The 18,014-nt window shown below is 40.7% G+C and overlaps 5 protein-coding genes across 6 annotated transcripts in view; 3 read left to right on the plus strand and 2 right to left on the minus strand.

Moving 5' to 3' along the window:
• LOC108235985 (excitatory amino acid transporter 3) overlaps positions 1-3,640 on the minus strand; it is an 18,117-nt gene extending 14,477 nt beyond the window's left edge. Inside the window, exons 1-2 of one of the 2 annotated variants that reach the window (XM_017416354.3) lie at positions 3,490-3,640; positions 713-821 (exon numbers count right to left, since the gene is read on the minus strand). In XM_017416354.3, coding sequence (XP_017271843.1) covers positions 713-821; positions 3,490-3,501 — 121 coding nt within the window. In that variant the 5' untranslated portion in view covers positions 3,502-3,640. Of the gene's footprint in view, positions 1-712; positions 822-975; positions 1,110-3,489 lie in introns of those variants that run through there. The other variant, XM_025005983.2, reaches the window with a different exon arrangement.
• Positions 3,641-4,950: 1,310 nt separating this feature from the next.
• On the plus strand, positions 4,951-7,318 carry LOC108235953 (odorant receptor 131-2-like). The gene is made up of 2 exons (XM_017416297.2): positions 4,951-5,952; positions 7,309-7,318. Exons 1-2 carry the CDS (start codon positions 5,030-5,032, stop codon positions 7,316-7,318), a joined length of 933 nt encoding a protein of 310 aa, XP_017271786.1. The 5' UTR covers positions 4,951-5,029.
• A 449-nt stretch (positions 7,319-7,767) lies between these two features.
• LOC108235994 (odorant receptor 131-2-like) lies at positions 7,768-8,968 on the plus strand. The gene has a single exon (XM_017416366.2). The coding sequence runs from the start codon at positions 7,847-7,849 to the stop codon at positions 8,771-8,773; it is 927 nt and encodes a 308-aa protein (XP_017271855.2). The 5' UTR covers positions 7,768-7,846; the 3' UTR covers positions 8,774-8,968.
• A 1,728-nt stretch (positions 8,969-10,696) lies between these two features.
• Positions 10,697-11,721, plus strand: LOC108235954 (odorant receptor 131-2-like). The gene has a single exon (XM_017416298.3). The coding sequence runs from the start codon at positions 10,763-10,765 to the stop codon at positions 11,681-11,683; it is 921 nt and encodes a 306-aa protein (XP_017271787.1). The 5' UTR covers positions 10,697-10,762; the 3' UTR covers positions 11,684-11,721.
• Positions 11,722-12,529: 808 nt separating this feature from the next.
• LOC108235940 (diablo homolog, mitochondrial-like) lies at positions 12,530-14,393 on the minus strand. Its single transcript, XM_017416281.3, has 6 exons — positions 14,089-14,393; positions 13,861-13,957; positions 13,626-13,751; positions 13,396-13,506; positions 13,206-13,302; positions 12,530-13,098 (listed from the first exon to the last, which is right to left on the minus strand). The coding sequence occupies exons 1-6, from the start codon at positions 14,202-14,204 to the stop codon at positions 12,893-12,895; spliced, it is 753 nt and encodes a 250-aa protein (XP_017271770.1). The 5' UTR covers positions 14,205-14,393; the 3' UTR covers positions 12,530-12,892.
• Between the last annotated feature and the right edge of the window lie 3,621 nt (positions 14,394-18,014).

Below are 18,014 nucleotides of genomic sequence, written 5' to 3' on the forward strand. Positions count from 1 at the left end.
CTGTTCCACTTTTTGCATCTTCATTAAACTTCAGCTATTCAGCATATCTTCAGCCGCTTTCAGCAAAATCATTCAGCAAAAAAAGCATTCACACTGCATTTTCGCAGGAAATGCAACTTCTCTAGTTATAATTAGGCTTCATTAACCAGAGTGCTTTATCAAAGCCAATTCAGTCCAATATATGTTGCTGTTTAACCAGGTTTTATAAAGTCAGAGCTAAAGTCACGTTTCCAACTTCACAATTCAACGTTAACGATAAAAAAACGACAAAAACAAACAAATAAACAAACTGGTCTGTGGTTGTCTGCTGCGCCTGCGCATCACGCACTTAGCTGGGCGGAAGAAAAAGTAGTTCCCACCAACCGCGTATCAATTAGACAAGATCTCAATAGTTTAGTTACTTTCCACTGTGTTCGTGCGATTGATATGCATTTCCTGAAATGACTGAAGTATCAAAGTATCGATATTTTTGTTTAAGAATCACTTTTAGAGAGTAAAGTTTGGTATCGGGTGTATCGATCTTTCAGTATCGATCCGCACATCGCTAGCTTGTAACACCGCGTTAGTTTGCAATGTAGTGTTAGCTTACAAAGTACAGGGTTAGTTTATAACAGTAATAGCTTAGTTAGCCTTTAACAAACCGCATTAGCCTTTGACAGATCCGGTTCAGTTTGTGTTTAGACGTCGTTTCCTTAATTGAACGCCCACTTACCGGTGATGACGCCCGCCAGGCTCGCAAACGTTAACAGATTTCTCCTGTGGAAGCAGCTCGTCAGACATGTTTTACCCCAAACTCTGGCTTTCTGCATTTCCTCCGCAGTCTGAGAGAGGACAGATCAGATGAACGTGTCACTGACAACAAGGCCGAGCAAATTAGCTGCTCGGGGGGAAAATGGCACATTATATTCCAGTTCACTTAAACCGGCTTAAAAACTACAGAAGTGGCAGAAATCACACTTATAAATAAATACTTACAGCGATTAATAAAATTTAGAAGCGATTACTCGTGCATGTGAGCTGGCAAGCTGCTTTCAGTTCATCCCTGTCCCAGTTGTTGTGTTTTGAAAGTGGCATAAATAATTCAAAGTGGAATGATGCAGCAATTTTAAACCTAAACACTGTAATCACTGTGGTTTCTGTGACACATTCTTATTTATTTACACACAGAAAGGCAAAAAACAGGCCATATTTAGCCCTCTGTGTGTGTGTCGTGTGCATGCACGTGTGTGTTTATGTCTCTGTTACCAAAATATCTCATGATCCACATTTTACTGAAACCTGCAGAATGTAACCGTTGGATGAACAACAGATTCTAGTCTAAAACTCTTCTGGAACAATAAAAAGTCCTCTCGCCTCCGATTCCGTTTGACCGAGAAGCTACACCAGCAGGTGTCCTAAATCCAGCAAGAGCAGAGTTCAGAAAACAGTCTTGTGCAAGGTTTTGGTTTGCATCAGAAGCCCCCCGTGTTTGCCAAATTAACAGAAACTCTCCCTTTGACAACAAAGTCTATTTTAAATCATTATGTAAAGCTACAATTTGTCAATAGGTAGAATTTGCTGTTAACTCTTTCGTTCCTCCAGCATAAGCTTGGTTAATAAATCCACCTAATAATTCTATCTCTTTTTGCATTCCCACATAAGTTTTGCATTTAATCTCTGTTCCTGGCTTTTTTTCACTGCTTGATCATAGTTTGCACGTGAAGCTGTGCATCACTAGGATTTATTGTGTTCATTTTATTTTATTTTGCTGCCATAAACACATAAATATCATGAAGTCAGACTGTTATTCTGCTTCGTTCGATACTGAGCACTCGCACTAAACATATTATAGGACAAAAGAATGTGTTAAATATTGTTTTGGTGGCACAATTATTTGATATAAAATATAAAAGCTCATCTTTTACACTGTAGCAGGCGGTTGATGAAAGATTATTAGATGTACGCGTGAGATTCCTTGCTGAAATACATACCAAGTTTTAGATTGAGATCATCTTATTTTAAGAAATTATGGAGTTAGTCAAACTTTGAAAACAGCGTTGTGCACAATCTCGTGCAACATTACGAGATGTCACACTCAGAGCGTGTGTTGTGGAAGAGTCTCAGCTACTACCACATGAAATATTAGCCCAATATGTGTAAAACTGACTTAGTTATAGCCATTTCTGTTGAACAGCTGTGATAACAATCTTAAATAGGTTTGAGTAGCTCCAAAGATTACTTTTTCTAGTGGTTCATGTTGTTTTTGCACAAAAAGACACAAGGAAAATGTTATTATCTGCCTTCGCCTTTCATTGGCATGCACGGTTTTCATAGTTTTGCTCAAAACTGTGAAAGAAAAAGACAATTTTCCAGCTAAAACTGTTTTACCCATTGAGTTTTCTGTCCTCACTTAGAGCCAAAGTCAACAGGGAATGTTGTATTAATAAATAATAGCGTTTAATGAGTTCCACAGGAGTTCATTCGTCAGGAGAGAATTGGGATAATTAACTCATCCGCGTCACTGCTCCAAGGAAAAACAAACTGAAAGCATCGGAACAATATTCCCTCAACCCATCTGTGTTCACTCTCCGGGTGCTCAAAAGGGGCAACAACAACAAACATTGCAAAATTATTGCAAAACACACGTCCTGATACACACCGGCTGAAGTTTCAGGCACACAACAGGTTTCAGCAAAATCTGAAAACTTGTCTGAAACCGGATCCATGTGAAAGGTCAAAGGTCGTTTCAAGTGGGACGTAAATGTTCGTTGCAACATTAACAGCTGTAGAGACGTCATCTTTACTGACTGAGGCTCGCTCACATAAGCAAATATGTTTTATGTATTTTTTAATAATTTGTCCCATAAGGGTTAGAGTTCAGTAATCATAACCAGGAATAAATCAGAGGTTCACACATTTACTTATTGACCTGTTTTGACTTATTCATTGTGCCAATGGTTATTACGTTCCATTACATTGTAATGTTATTATCACCCTCTGCCATAAAAGGTGGGCAAATATGTAATCACCTGTTTAAGTGTCTGTCTGTTAGCAAAATATCTCACAAACCACTGGACAGATTTGAAAGAAACTCAGAAAGTAAAAATTTGCAACATATTTTTCAGGCTTGGTCAAAAATACCTCTTGATGTTGTACCACCACCTCAGCATTTATACTCAAACATACTGCCTCCAGTCTGACACTTGAGACAAACTATCAAAATAGAGCTTTTTATTTTAAAAAAAAAAAGTATTTTTTCCTCCTTTTTAAGCATTTGTACTGGTGAACTTGCTATCCTTGAATGTAAAAGACGAGGCCTCTATTAGACAAAAACATTTAAATTTAGAATTTCTTTGCATTGTTTCTCGCTTCATGATTCATGAACAAAATCATCTTTTCAACTAATTTATTCTAAATTGTTTGAAGCGTTTGTCAAGCAGAAATTCAGATAGACAGACTGTGTAAAAAGTGTGTTCATTTTATGTGGGTGTATATGTGCGAGTATACCACCTGGAGATGCATAGTTTGAAGAATGTCATGAACAGAAGAAGGCCCACCATCTACAGCACCCCAGAGCAGGAAGGACAGGGGGATCCGGCCCTAGAGGGCCGCAGCAGCACCAGGCAAACAGACACCCGGCACCTCCCCAAGGCAGCTGCACGTCCCCACAGAGGTAGGTCGTCAGCGAAGCACAGGGCCAGCAGCCCCCAGGACAAAGAGGAACAGGCACCGGCCCCCCCAACCCAACCATGCCACTCCCCGGGACCCTGGCCGAGCCGACACCCACTGGGAGCCCACCATTCCAGGACATGGCCCAAGCACCAACACGAACAACCCTACACCAAGAGGGCAGCAACCTGCCAGCAGCCCCCCACCACGTCATCAGAGACCCTGGCCGCCCCCCGCCCAACCAGCACAGGTGCCAGGCCAGGCCCTCCCTCATGGTGTTTGCATGCATGTCTGAGGTAGTGTGAAGTGTTGCAGTGAGTCTGCATTAAAATGCAGTTGTGGGAGGGGTGAACAAGGCCCCACTGCTTGCAGACAGCAGGACCCTCCCCAACCCCAGAGCTTTAAGTGTCTCTAATGCATTAAAACTGAGGTGCAGGACAGGCTCAAACATGGAGGGGGACGGGGGGTGGGGGCTGACTGGAGCTTCTCCACGCCTCCACCCCACACATCAAGGTCCTACTGATGAGTTGTGTTGCCTATGCTGGGGGGAAGGGGATGGGCTTCAAGGTTCCGGCACGAACCCTCCTGGGGCCAACTCCACCACTGGCCCCCTCCTGACCCACTGACGATCAAACCAGTCCAACACCAATAAAGGTCAGGGGACTACAGGGGATCCCCAAAGATTCCAAGCGGGAGCCCCAACATAGCAACCGCCCCCTCAGTGGGAGCTGTCCAGGAGAACCCAATCCAGCCAAGGATACCAAGCCCACCGCCAGGAGCCCCAGACCCAGAGATCTGCCAGCCCAGCCAGGAACCCAGGCACCACACCGGCCTCCCAACGCCCCCAGCCTCCAAAGCCCCTCTATCAACATGGGCATAACCCGGGCCCCCCTTTATAGCTGATTACTAATGGAAGGCAGGTGGTGTGTGAGGAGCTGGAAGCAGGAACTGTTGATAACATCTAGTAGTGATGAGTCCAGTTGTCCTCTATCCACCAAACACCAAATACTCATTCTAAAAGATTTATTGACAATATTTATGTTGATTATATTGTACATCCCAGTAGAGTGCATTAACTTCAGTATCTACAGACTCCAAAGCCTGTTTAACATAACTAAGACACTGTGTTTAGTATGTTTTCACATGACGTCCCTCATGTCTTTGAGTAACTATATAAAGAGTTTACACACAGGCTTCTCTCAGATGGCTGCAGAGAAATCAGTAAAGACACTGATGGTTGGGTTAACTGGGTCTCTTGTGCATTTTGGTGAAATATTTTGGAGCTCTGTTCAGACAGTGCTGTCCATGAAGAAACAGTTAAACTGTTAAACCTTGATCTGTTTTTATTCATGTTTTTGCTGCTTCCAAACCCTTTAAATACATGGCACCTAATGGCACAGAGATTGTTGGATCATTTGTTAGAGCACTAAATTATCGAATCATTTTGGTTCAGGTTTTTGTATGTGTTTTTCTCTGCATAAATGTCTTTTTGATCCTAACTTTTGTCATGAAGGAGTACTTTTACACGGTCATGCGCTACATCTTATTTGCTGTTACACTTTTTTCTGATTGCCTGTATCTAATCATAACAGATATGCTGCTTATTTTAACCTACTTCAGTTTTACTTTACAGATGTGGTTGTGTCTTATTATCTACGTTGTCTCTTCCGTGTACACGTTTGTCACACCTTTCACTCTCACAGCGATGGTCCTGGAGCGCTACGTGGCAATTTGCATCCCCTTGTGCCACGCAGAGCTGTGCACCATGCGCACCACCCTGCACCTCATCCTCCTCATTCACTGCTTCAGCTCTGTTCCCTGCATTTTTACCACATCTATTCTCTTTGCTTTAGCCCCCCACACCTTCTACACCACAGGCAGGGTATGCTCTGTGGAGATGTTCATCTTGTACACATGGCAGGGTCATCTGAGATCAGCTACAAGCCAGTTTTACTTCTTGATTATGTGTATTCTTATTGTCTTCTCCTACATAAAGATACTGAAAGTGGCCAAAGCTGCATCCGGAGAGAATAAAAAGGCAACATGGAAGGGGCTGAGAACAGTGATTCTTCATTCCTTCCAGCTGCTTCTCTGTCTCACCCAGCTGTTGTGCCCCTTCATTGAAGCGGCCGTGCTGCAAATTGATTTAACATTGTTTAAAAATATCAGGTACTTTAATTACATCGCTTTTAATCTCGCTCCTAGATGTCTGAGCCCTCTCATCTATGGTCTCAGAGATGATTTATTTTTTCAGGCCGTTAAGCACAACGCACTCTGTGGCTTGTACAAAAAAAATACCATAAGGTTAAAAAAAAAATCAGTTTGTCTTTGTCCATAACATATCTCTTTTCACAATGTCAATGCTCATAAAAAAGTGAAAATATTAGATGTTTGTGTCAATATTAATGCTGCTGCTAACTTCATTATGTGCCCTTATCCTTTAAAGGCCACTTTTTCCTGACAGGCAACTTAAAACACCTCCGTCCTACAGATTTACACACTGCTGGACTTTTGTCAAACACAGCTTTCCTCACAGTGTTTTGTGGGAAAACATTATTTACTTTATTTAAATTATTTACTTCAAATGCTTTATTGTTACAGCTATTGCAATTTACATGTTTGAATAAAGAAATATGTTCTTTTCAATTTAGGTCCTCCAAAGTAAATGGTATCATAGTTTTAGCATGTCAAAACTGATGTTTTCTTCTATGAAAATAACTCCACTTATTTTGTTTATCAGATTCCAGTCAAGTCTTGAATAACTTGGCTATTTAAAACCAAGAAAAGACTTTATTTTAGTGTTTACAGAGCAGAAAATTAAAAATATAATATTCTACTGCATGCAAAATGTTTTGAGCATCTGGACAAATTTACATTTTAAAGATCCCAGATTAAAATGTTTTTCTTTAAATCAGAGCTGAGAGGGTTAGGGTTGGACGCCCAACCACAGTTTACTGAAGGAGAAAAACAACGTGAAATGAAAAATAAAAGTGTTGTGCTTTTTTACGTTTAAAATATTTTGCATTTATCTTTTGTTTTAAGCAACCCTAAAACATCAGAACGAATAAAAACAGGCCAGTTTAATTTGTATCGTTTTAACTGATCAGTTTATTTGAGAGTTAAAATGGTTCCTCCTGAGACTTTAATCAATCTGGCAGCTTATTTGTAATAAATGGTAAATGGCTTGCACTTTTGTACTTGGGTTATCTAACCCTTTATCAAGTTCAAGGATCCCAAAGCACTTTACACTACAATCAGTCATTCACTTGTTCATCCACCCACTAATGGTGGTAAGGTACATTGTAGCCACAGGCTGCCATTACTCTGGCGCCACTGAGCCCTCTGACCACCAGCAGTAGGTAAAGCGGGTGAAGTGTCTTACCCAAGGACACAATGGCTGAGATCTCCTGGTTACAGGACAAACCCTTACCTTCTGAGCCACTGCTGCCCAAATGGTGCACAATCTGGCAGCATGGTGGAGCAGCGGTTACAGCTGTTGTCCATCAGGAAGAAAGTCGCAGGTTCTCCTCCCGGCCTTTCTTGGTGGAGTTTGAATGTTCTTGTTGTGCATATGTGGGGTTTCTCTGGGTTGCCCAGTTTTCTCCCACTGACTAAAAACATGCATGTTAGGTTAACTGGAAACTCCAAAATTGTTTCTAGGTGTGAGTGAGAGCATAAAAGGTTGATTGTCTCTATGCTGATATTCGAAAACAGTGATTTTCAGATGAGATGGGACATCTGTTTAAAAACATAACAGCAAGTCTGGCTGTCTTCTATCCACCTTTTAGGATTGCCATGTCCTGCATGACTGAGAATCAACACCAAAAACTCATTCTAAAAGATTTATTGGCAATATTTATGTGTATAATAATGCACATCACCAGTAGAGTGCATTAACTTCAGTATCGACTCCAAAGCCTGTTTAACATAACTAAGACACTGTGTTTAGTATGTTTTCACATGACGTCCCTCATGTCTTTGAGTAACTATATAAAGAGTTTACACACAGGCTTCTCTCAGATGGCTGCAGAGAAATCAGTAAAGACACTGATGGTTGGGTTAACTGGGTCTCTTGTGCATTTTGGTGAAATATTTTGGAGCTCTGTTCAGACAGTGCTGTCCATGAAGAAACAGTTAAACTGTTAAACCTTGATCTGTTTTTATTCATGTTTTTGCTGCTTCCAAACCCTTTAAATACATGGCACCTAATGGCACAGAGATTGTTGGATCATTTGTTAGAGCACTAAATTATCGAATCATTTTGGTTCAGGTTTTTGTATGTGTTTTTCTCTGCATAAATGTCTTTTTGATCCTAACTTTTGTCATGAAGGAGTACTTTTACACGGTCATGCGCTACATCTTATTTGCTGTTACACTTTTTTCTGATTGCCTGTATCTAATCATAACAGATATGCTGCTTATTTTAACCTACTTCAGTTTTACTTTACAGATGTGGTTGTGTCTTATTATCTACGTTGTCTCTTCCGTGTACACGTTTGTCACACCTTTCACTCTCACAGCGATGGTCCTGGAGCGCTACGTGGCAATTTGCATCCCCTTGTGCCACGCAGAGCTGTGCACCATGCGCACCACCCTGCACCTCATCCTCCTCATTCACTGCTTCAGCTCTGTTCCCTGCATTTTTACCACATCTATTCTCTTTGCTTTAGCCCCCCACACCTTCTACACCACAGGCAGGGTATGCTCTGTGGAGATGTTCATCTTGTACACATGGCAGGGTCATCTGAGATCAGCTACAAGCCAGTTTTACTTCTTGATTATGTGTATTCTTATTGTCTTCTCCTACATAAAGATACTGAAAGTGGCCAAAGCTGCATCCGGAGAGAATAAAAAGGCAACATGGAAGGGGCTGAGAACAGTGATTCTTCATTCCTTCCAGCTGCTTCTCTGTCTCACCCAGCTGTTGTGCCCCTTCATTGAAGCGGCCGTGCTGCAAATTGATTTAACATTGTTTAAAAATATCAGGTACTTTAATTACATCGCTTTTAATCTCGCTCCTAGATGCCTGAGCCCTCTCATCTATGGCCTCAGAGACAATTTATTTTTTCAGGCAGTTAGGTACAACGCTCTCTGTGGCTTGAATAAAAAAATTACCATAAGGTAAAAAAAAAAACATTTTCAGAAATGACTAAAATAAAAATGACTCCTCTTGTATTGCTTAATAAATTGCAGTCGATCTTTGAATAACTTGGCCATTTAAAACAACAAAACAAGACTTCATTTTTTTGTTTACAGAGTAGAAAATGTAAAATATAGTATTCTATTGCATGCAAAAAAATTGTTTTGTAGTTTAAGTGCAACTGGGCAAAGGTTTTGTTAAAAAAATAAATTTAAATGATTTTCTTTAAATCAGAGCTGAGAGGGTTAGGGTGGGATAACCATCCACAGTTTACTGAAGGACAAAAACAACGTGAAATGGGGAAATAAAGTGTTTTGATATTTACTATATTTTGCATTTATCATTTGTTTTAAGCAACCCTAAAACATCAGAACTAATACAAACAGACCAGTTTAATCCATTTTGTATTGTTTTTATTTGATCAGTTTATTTGTGGGTTAACATGGTTTCTCTGAGACTTTTGTCAATCTGGCAGCTCATTTGTCTCTATGTGTCCTCGTGATGGACTTGTGTCCCCCACCTCTCGCCCTTTATGGATGAATGGTGCACAATCTGAGGCAGAATCTTATCTGTACGTCCCATTAATTATTCTTTGAGTGGTATTTACATGAGCCAACTGATCACCAGCTGATGGAGAGTTGGACACAGTGGCTGGAGAAGCTGTCAGACCCAAACAAATAGTCAGGATGAACTGAGAACTTTTGGCAGAGACCCGTGTCTGTCTGATCTGTGACTCACACTCCGGGAGAGTTTTACAAATGTCCTGGGGGAGGTATGGGACATGGAATCCCAGTGGGCCATGTTCCGGATCTCTATTTCAAATGTAGCTTCCAGGAGTTCTGGCCAGAAGGTCACTGGTGTCTGATGTGGTGGCAGCTAGAGGATTCGTTGGTTGGACATGTGGTCCTGGAAACCATAAAGGTGAAGAAAGAGGCCTTAAGGGCTTGACTGCCTGAGAATACGATGGCCAAAATGACTGTGACTTCTATAATACCAAAAACTCAGGCATGGGGGGGATTTGGAGAGGACATGGAGAAGGACTTTCAGCTGGCCTTAAGGAGGTTCTACCACATCGTTTCGTGACTCATAAAAAGAAAGCAGGCCCTGTCCCAGGCTGTATTTGGTTTGGGAATATATTCAGGTAGTGGAAGAAGCACTTTGAAGATGTCCTTAATCTGGCCACTTTATCTACTTTTGAGGAGGCAAAGTCTGAGGACGCAGGGGAAGGTGAGTCTTTTACCTTGGCAAAAGACTCACCTAGGTAGGTAAAAAGCACCAGGAATAAATGAGGTTCATCCTGAGACACTGAAGCCTCTGAATATTGTGGGGGTGTCATAGTTGAGTCTGGAGAGGATTTACCAAATACTCTGCGCTACCAAATCATGCAAGATGTTTGTTTAAAACTTTGGGATGCAGGGTTATGTGCGGTACGCATTCAAAGAATGCTACTTTTTAATTTGTTAATTTTGTTTTGCAGCAGCTGATCTGGGTTTGAATGCATGCTAGTTATTGCAAGATGATGCTGATTTATGCATAGCTGTCAAATTCCAAGATTTATCTGTATGAATTATGATTTATATTGAGAGAAATATCACAAGGCCTTTCTAAAGTGGGGTTCCATGAAGAACTGCAGGTTTTATATTTGACTGGCTTTAGATGATTGTGTCTGAGTGTGCAGGGGGTCAAAATATTGACTAAAACACCCAGATATTACTATTAGTATTTACTTTTTGTTTTGTCTTCTTCCCAATCCCCAATGAACAACCATTGCAGGGAACAAACAAGTGATGATGATGATGACACTGGAGAGTACACCGTCATTCGTTGCTGCTCTGAGACATCTTATATTTAAAGCTGTCCTGCACAGACTTCTTTTAGTTTATCTTGTGGAAAGAACGACTGCTTTGGTTTGACAATGACACAGATACTTATTTTTTGGAGCCTTTGGTCAGTTTTGTTTGTTTAGGCAGATAAATGGCAGATAACATCTCTCTGGCTGGTGGTCTCATGCCTCGACAGGTCAACCTCCAGGTGGTTATTGTGCAGATCTTGGTTATTATTTTTCTGTGGGTCAACATGTTGCTCATTGTCACCTTTTTTAAGCAGGAATGCTTTCACGCGAGTGCTCGCTACATTTTATTCGCTGTGATGTTACTGTCAGACAGTTTGGTGCTAATTGTATCCGATGTTCTGCTCATCTTAAGCTATTTTCAGTTGACTATGCATGTCTGGTTGTGCACCATTATTTCTGTTGTTATATTAATCTATGTTCATGTCACACCGGTGACTCTGACCGCTATGACTCTGGAGCGCTACGTGGCCATTTGCATGCCCCTGCACCACGCAGAGCTGTGCTCCACACGCAGAGTTATGTTCTTCGTTCTCATCATTCACGGCATCAGCTCTGGTCCCTGCCTGGTCATTTTCATCTCGTTTTTTGCATCGGCCTCGCTCAGCTTCTACAAACAAAACATGATCTGTTCAGTGGAATGGTTCTTCTTTCAGACATGGCAGCACCACCTCAGGTCTGCTGTGAGTCAGGTTTACTTCCTAATCATGTGCATCGTCATTGTTTTTTGCTACGAGAGGATCATGAAAGTGGCCAAAGCTGCGTCTGCGGAGAATAAGCTGTCGACTCAGAAAGGGCTCCGCACGGTGCTCCTTCATGCTTTCCAGCTGCTGCTCTGCCTCATCCAGCTGTGGTGCCCGTTCATCGAAGCTGCGGTGCTTCAGATTAGTTTAGAGTTATTTGTACATGTCAGATACTTTAACTACATCACGTTTAGTCTCGCTCCGAGGTGTCTGAGTCCTCTCATTTATGGACTCCGGGATGAGACGTTTTTTCTTGCACTAAAAAATCAGACCTGCTTTAATTTAACTAAAAGAAAAAACTGAACAATTCGACTGTTAAAAACACACATTTGACTTGTTTACTGTTGGACTACATAATCTATTAAAAATATATTGAAAATTATGGTTTTCATGTTTAAATTTGCTGTAATAAAATGTATCTCTGAAAGTATTTTTTAACCTAATATTGATTTTTTTAATTGTTGTTCTTGTTTGCTTAATTTAGGACAGTCTGTAAAACTATAAGGAGAGTAGTGTTTCTTACCTGAACTGATATATTTTTTAGAATCTGTCAAATATATTTTTATTTAATCACTGAAGTGTTTATTCTTAGACATCAGATGAGAACGTGAACAGCATCTTCATGCCTCTGTGAGCACAAACCTGCTCAAAATATTTATTAATTATCAGAAATATCGAATTTGAAATTCTAAACAGAATCTCCAAATCAATAATTAGGCTCTCCAATCATTTTCCATTATATTATCTGTTTTTGTTTGATATAAAAAGATTTAAAAAAATAAATCAAACAGCTTGTTTTAGTCGTGTCTATGTATTGAAATCAAATAAGCTACAATTAATGCATTTTCAGTGTGTAATTGTTTCAGATTGTGGTTTTTTAAATTGGGATATGATGATAAACAAAATCAGACAGCATTTCTCAAATATTCAATCTTTCTTGTAAACTTCTTTTATTTGTAATTATATGTGAATTTTTGTTTAACCCTGTCACAACAAATATATATTTATATATTTATTTTAGTCTTCAAACCCAGATTATTATAGTTATTAGGAGTCAGTATTATCTCTAAGAAGACAACAATATTAACATTTAAAGACAATGTTAAAAATATATTTTTCCACTTTATGCACCTAAAAATCACAGATTCATTTTTCTTTTTAGATTTTTATTATTATTTTGTACAACCAGTGAAAAAAACAATACATAGAATAGTAATAAATTCTTTGTGTTACAGAAAAACATCACAGTCTTCTTCTTGTTAGGCAACAAAAAAGCCGACATTTAATAATTCAACTAACAAACTTAAATACTGATGCAGTTTTTTAATGATCTTAAAGTGCTATTTGGTCGTTTCATTTGAAAAATTTGCTATTTTTTTGTGTTGCAAACAGCTTTTATGGAATGTTACAGGCTCAAAACAGAAGTGGAACAACAGTCTCTGAGTAGATCAAAGTTGTCACAGAAAATCAATTGCACTTTGACGTAGTTTCCCGCATCTCTCTCTGTTTGCCTCAGTCCTCTCGTAGATAAGCCTCGTGCACCTCGTGCTCGTCCCCGTCCCCTAGAAAAGCGGTGTACTCCGCCATCCTCTGGATCTCCTCCACTTTGGTTTCGGCCAGTTTCTTGTCGGCCTCCGCTGACCGTTTCCTTGCATCCTCCACCTGCGACTGAGCCACCTGAACGTTTGTCCGAACCAAGATGGACGCCTGGAGGGCTCCTGAAAAACACACAAATGCACTTTTTAAAGCAAAGAAATAATCAGGCCGTTTCTAATTACACAAACTAGTATTCAGTCCGAGCGAATGAATGAGAGAAGTGACTCACCGGAGGCGTATGCTGCCTCAGCTGCCATCTTAGACATGTTGACGGCGTTGATCCAGGTTGACTCGTAGTGTTTGCATTCATTCAGTCTCTCAGCAGCCTGTCAGGGGGCAGAAAATAGGTACGTTTAAGACAATAGATGAACAAATAAGACTAATCAAAACATCACCAACTTTGTTCAATGCGCACTCACCTCTGCACGCCAGTCGCTGATGACCTGCTGGAGTGATTCCTCCTCTGCTGGGTTCATCTTTCCCAGTGAGGCCAGGTATTTCCTCTGGAAGGTGATGCGTGAGTGCACAGCCTGAAGTGGACAGTGGACAGTCATTCTTCATTTTTCAAAGACATTAACTTAATAATTCGCAGTAATTTCACTTATTTGTGTCCTCTACTGAACGTATCTCGTGCAGGTAAAAACCCAACCTTTGAATAGTCTGTCAGAGCATCGGTGAGGGCCAAGGTGGCCTGGGAGAGGAAAGTGCTCGAGCTGTCTGTCAGCACCGAGGCGGCTCTCCTGAGCAGCGAGTTGTGTGAGAGATCCTCCACTTGCTAAGAAGAAAAAGGAGAACCTCTGTTTTAACTCCTGTTTTCAGTTTGAAGGGCATGTTAAACACAGCGGTGATTCTCTGTCATAGGTCGCCTGCTGTGAGAGACTCACCCAAAGGCCGTGGCCGACACTTAAAGAAGCTAAACTCATGTGTGCATGGTTTGTCAGATCTCCAGGTTTCTGGACTCCGGGTCTCCTGCACTCAGAGCTGCAGCAGAAACAAACAGAACATACAATCAGGATTTTACAGTCGAGAACAATGAATGGATACGTCAAAGAATCACATAGAAAATGTCAATCACTTGTGCATCAACCAGGTGCTGTTCGTCATGAACTTACCCGAGGGAGCGGACACAGGCTGCTCTTCTTCTCAGCAGTAAATTGTCTGTTTGGCTGCGTTGAAGTCCTCCAGCAGCTCGTCTCGAACAAGCAGAACACTGACGAACAGCTTGCATTTTTGCAGAATCAGCAGCTCTCCTGCACTAAAACAATCTGATAAGAATGTCTCTATTTGTCTTCTTCCTGTCGCAGGTTTTTGTGAAATTTCAAAAACCTCAGCTGTCGGCTTGCTGATGCCTCGTCTCCGTAAAAAGGGTCTTTTGTTCTCAAGCAGAAAGCTTGGATTCTGTTCAGTGACACCCAGGGTTACGTCCTGCAGGTATTTGTACGGCCTCAGCCCTCCGCTCATTACGTAAAAGGTATCGATCTGTTGACGCTGCCTGAAAATGTGCGTATTTGGTGTTATCTGTAACGTTCCACTGATACGTGCAGGTTCGTGAGGCTGATGACCAGTTTGGTCTGCTCTCTGTTTCTCTGTGTGTACAGAAGATAAACGATCAGGAAAGGGGTTTTTTTTTGTTGAGAATTTTAGGACAAAAAAAGGACTTTTTGATAAATTCCTTAAATTAGCAGTTTAATCATGAACTGACGATCAGTGCGCTGATAATTGCCTGCATGAAGTCAGCTTTTTAGACTTGAAGGGTAATGTAAAAATGATTGTTCTTGGTATGCATTTACTGGGTTTTTTTTTTCACAACAATGCAGTGCCAAAACCGTGGTGCTCCATCCTCCCTTCTTGTTCGTTTTCGAGGGTTTAGGTCTTCGATCTGGTCAATAATTCTCAATAAGTCTAAACAAGACTGAAGCTCATTCAAACATATTATTCCATGAATACAAGTTTTACCTCATGTGATGCTGGGTGTGACCTTAAAACCTCCACTGAGTCCCATTTTTTCTCATGTAGTAACATTAGCATTCATGTGTAATATGCATGAACATGTTTGGAGATTTTCTTCTCACTCTGCTCGTTGACACAGCTGGGGATTGAACCGACGAGGCCATCATCCGGTCGGCAATGGGCTGGAACATTGCAGCACCACCTCCTGCAGGTGGCTCCAGAAGAAGGTGGTCCAAAATGACAGAGGAAGTGCCTTAAAATCTCTCTGCATGTTTTTGAAACTTCCTGTTTATCTGAGCTGCCTGCTGTTGTTTTAGTAGTGAAAAGTAAAGGTTTAGCATTCATCAGTACAACAAGAGAATTAGTTTCAACAATATTTCAAGTAAACTACTGGCAGAAAATGTTGGAAAATGTGTTTCCTTCAAGTCCTCAGTGTCTCATTACTCGTCTCAGGTAAATTTACCCTCAAGAGAAAGCTTCACATTAAAAATTATAGCTTAAAAAGTCTTGACAACTTAGTTTTAGAAGCAAAGAGCAGATTTCTATTATTTCTAACAAAATGAAATTTGTTGACGCTTCACCGAGTCATTATTTTTGTTGTGTATCGATCTGTAGAGGATAAGGAAACCCCCTTGCAAAATGTTATTTACTTTAGTTTTCCCATAGATTCCCAAAACAAAACAGAGATCTGTGAAACTGTTTTCAGCAAACTATCAGAAGAAGTATTAGTACAGGGATGACCAGCAGTAGTAACAGTAATAGTACTAACACATATATTGCTTGTTCTGCCTTTTCTCCAGGATTTACACCCCTGTTTTCTTGTTTTTATCCAACTCCTGCAAACTTTGTGTTATTTAAGCCATGAGATGGATGCTCTGACATTTGGCTTCTGTAACTTTTATATTTTTCTAAATATTTTACATGTACTTGCAGATATTCTTCCCATAAAAATAGATTAGATGTTATTTCCTTCAAAACCATTGTTCTCGTTGAAATCTGCCTCTGTCTTTGTCTGTTTACACTCCTTTTAGCTACCATTCTACAAAATTTAGCTTTTAGCTCGTTTTTTTTTTTTCAGCTTTTAGATGACCTAAAGTTACTTTTAAAACTAATGTTTTGCTGCTTTAAGACAGATTTTTTTGCTACATTTGGCTTTTATGTTATGATTATGTCTAGCTGGTGTTTTACTTCTTTTACCTTTTAGCTAGTATTTTGCTGCTTTTAGCCGTTGTTCTACTTCTTTGAGCTTTAACAGCTCAAATTTCAGGAGCCATTCAGCACTCAGTAACACTGTATTTTCTAAGAAAGTACCTTCTTTTTTTAGTTTTCTTTGTCCTTTTTCCGTTTTATTTAGTGTTTTACTGAAATTCTTGCCGCTTGGCTCAAGCATTTATTCTGTCGAACAGCCAATAACAGGTTATTTGTTGGTGCTGGATCTCCTGGGGTTCAGAGGCAGTTTGTTTTGGACAGGTTGTGGTTCCAGCCCCGCCTGGTCCTGTTTGCTGACGCAGAACATAAAGACCTGAAGAGACCCGGCAAGCTGCTCTCATTGGACTCGGCTTGTTTGTCAAATGGAAACTTTAAATTACACAACTGAGAGGAGTGTTCGGGAAAAAAAAAATCAGCTCATCTGAAAGGACTTCAACTGTGCTGGAAGTACTTCTAACTGAGCTTCACTTCAGACAATGGTTAAATTAATCCCATCATCAGCTTCAAAAACAGCAGCCGTTCCTCTCCGCTGCGACCTCTGACCTCAGTCCTGTTACGTAAGAATGTGACACTGGACAGCCGTCAAAAAAGATAATGCAGAGCATCAAAAGCTCCACCTGTTTTTCTGCCTCATCGTTGTTTTTCCACGTGTTTGTTTACCTGTCGCTCTGCGCTTCACACGCATCCAGTCAGCCAAACGGGAACAATCAGGATCGACAGAACCGGATCTGATTTGACACGTTTGAGTCAAGGAGACTCAGTTTATAATACTGAAGCTGAAACATTTCTTTATTTAGTCCATTTATTAATATATTTTGTGCCATAATATTGAGAGTTTAGAGGATTCTGCCCTTTTGCCCTTTATAGAACAGATATTTTTAAAGAAAAATAAAATACTGTATTTCTTTATTAATTTCAAAGGTTGAAAGAAGAAACACCTTACTTTAAAAACTGCTCATGTATACGTGAACTTCAACCACACCCTCCTGTCTCCGCTCTAACTTCTATAACGTCCCTAAAATGGCTCTAAAATTAAAATGCTTCACTTTGTTTAATGGTTCTCTGAGTGGATTGTTCGAGCCACAGCTGGAACAAGCGACTCAGCTCCCTTCAAAGTGTCTACTCAGCAGAACCAGAGTGTTGTTAGTCATCAATACAACAGCTCCTCTTCCAGCTGGAGGAGGTCCAGCTCCTCAAGCGTATTTCATAAAGAGATATTTGGCTGGCCTGTCGCTGCTGGAACTGTTTCAAGCATGCAACCAAATAAAGTCAAGTCATTTTTTTAACCCTCCCGTGGCCTTCGGGTCAAGTTGACCTAAAGTTAGAAGGACTTTTCTACCTCTCTTTGTCTGTCTCTCCTTTGAGGGCTTCAGGAGGTTTAAATAAATCCTGTATTAGGGATAAAGCACATATAAGAATTTATCCACACACCAAATTTGACTTAATGAAGAATCTTTGTAACCATCTAATGCTTGGTTGAGCTGCTTATTTTTGTTCTTTCTTCTATTCCCATTAATTGTGTTTTTGTCCATTTGTTCACATCCAAACAAATATTAACATTTATTTTATGGGTCAGTTGTTGGAATAAACAGTCAGGTTGCAGAGATTATTCTGCTTTATTTGTCCCTCATCCAGCAGAAGGTGTAAAGCACAAACTGGAGTATATTTAGTGTCATGAAAAAGACCAAAATGACTGTAAACAAAACTTTATTGCCCGCCTTTTGATTGGACACAGTGTTCCCTCGCCCGGACGCGGGTCACCGGGGCCCCACTCTGGAGCCAGGCCTGGAGGTGGGGCACGTTGGCGAGCGCCTGGTGGCCGGGCTTTCACCCATGGAGCCCGGCCGGGCACAGCCCGAAGAGGATACGTGGGTCCCCC

Source organism: Kryptolebias marmoratus, linkage group LG2, assembly GCF_001649575.2.
Source record: "Kryptolebias marmoratus isolate JLee-2015 linkage group LG2, ASM164957v2, whole genome shotgun sequence".
NCBI classification, from domain to species: Eukaryota; Metazoa; Chordata; class Actinopteri; order Cyprinodontiformes; family Rivulidae; genus Kryptolebias; species Kryptolebias marmoratus.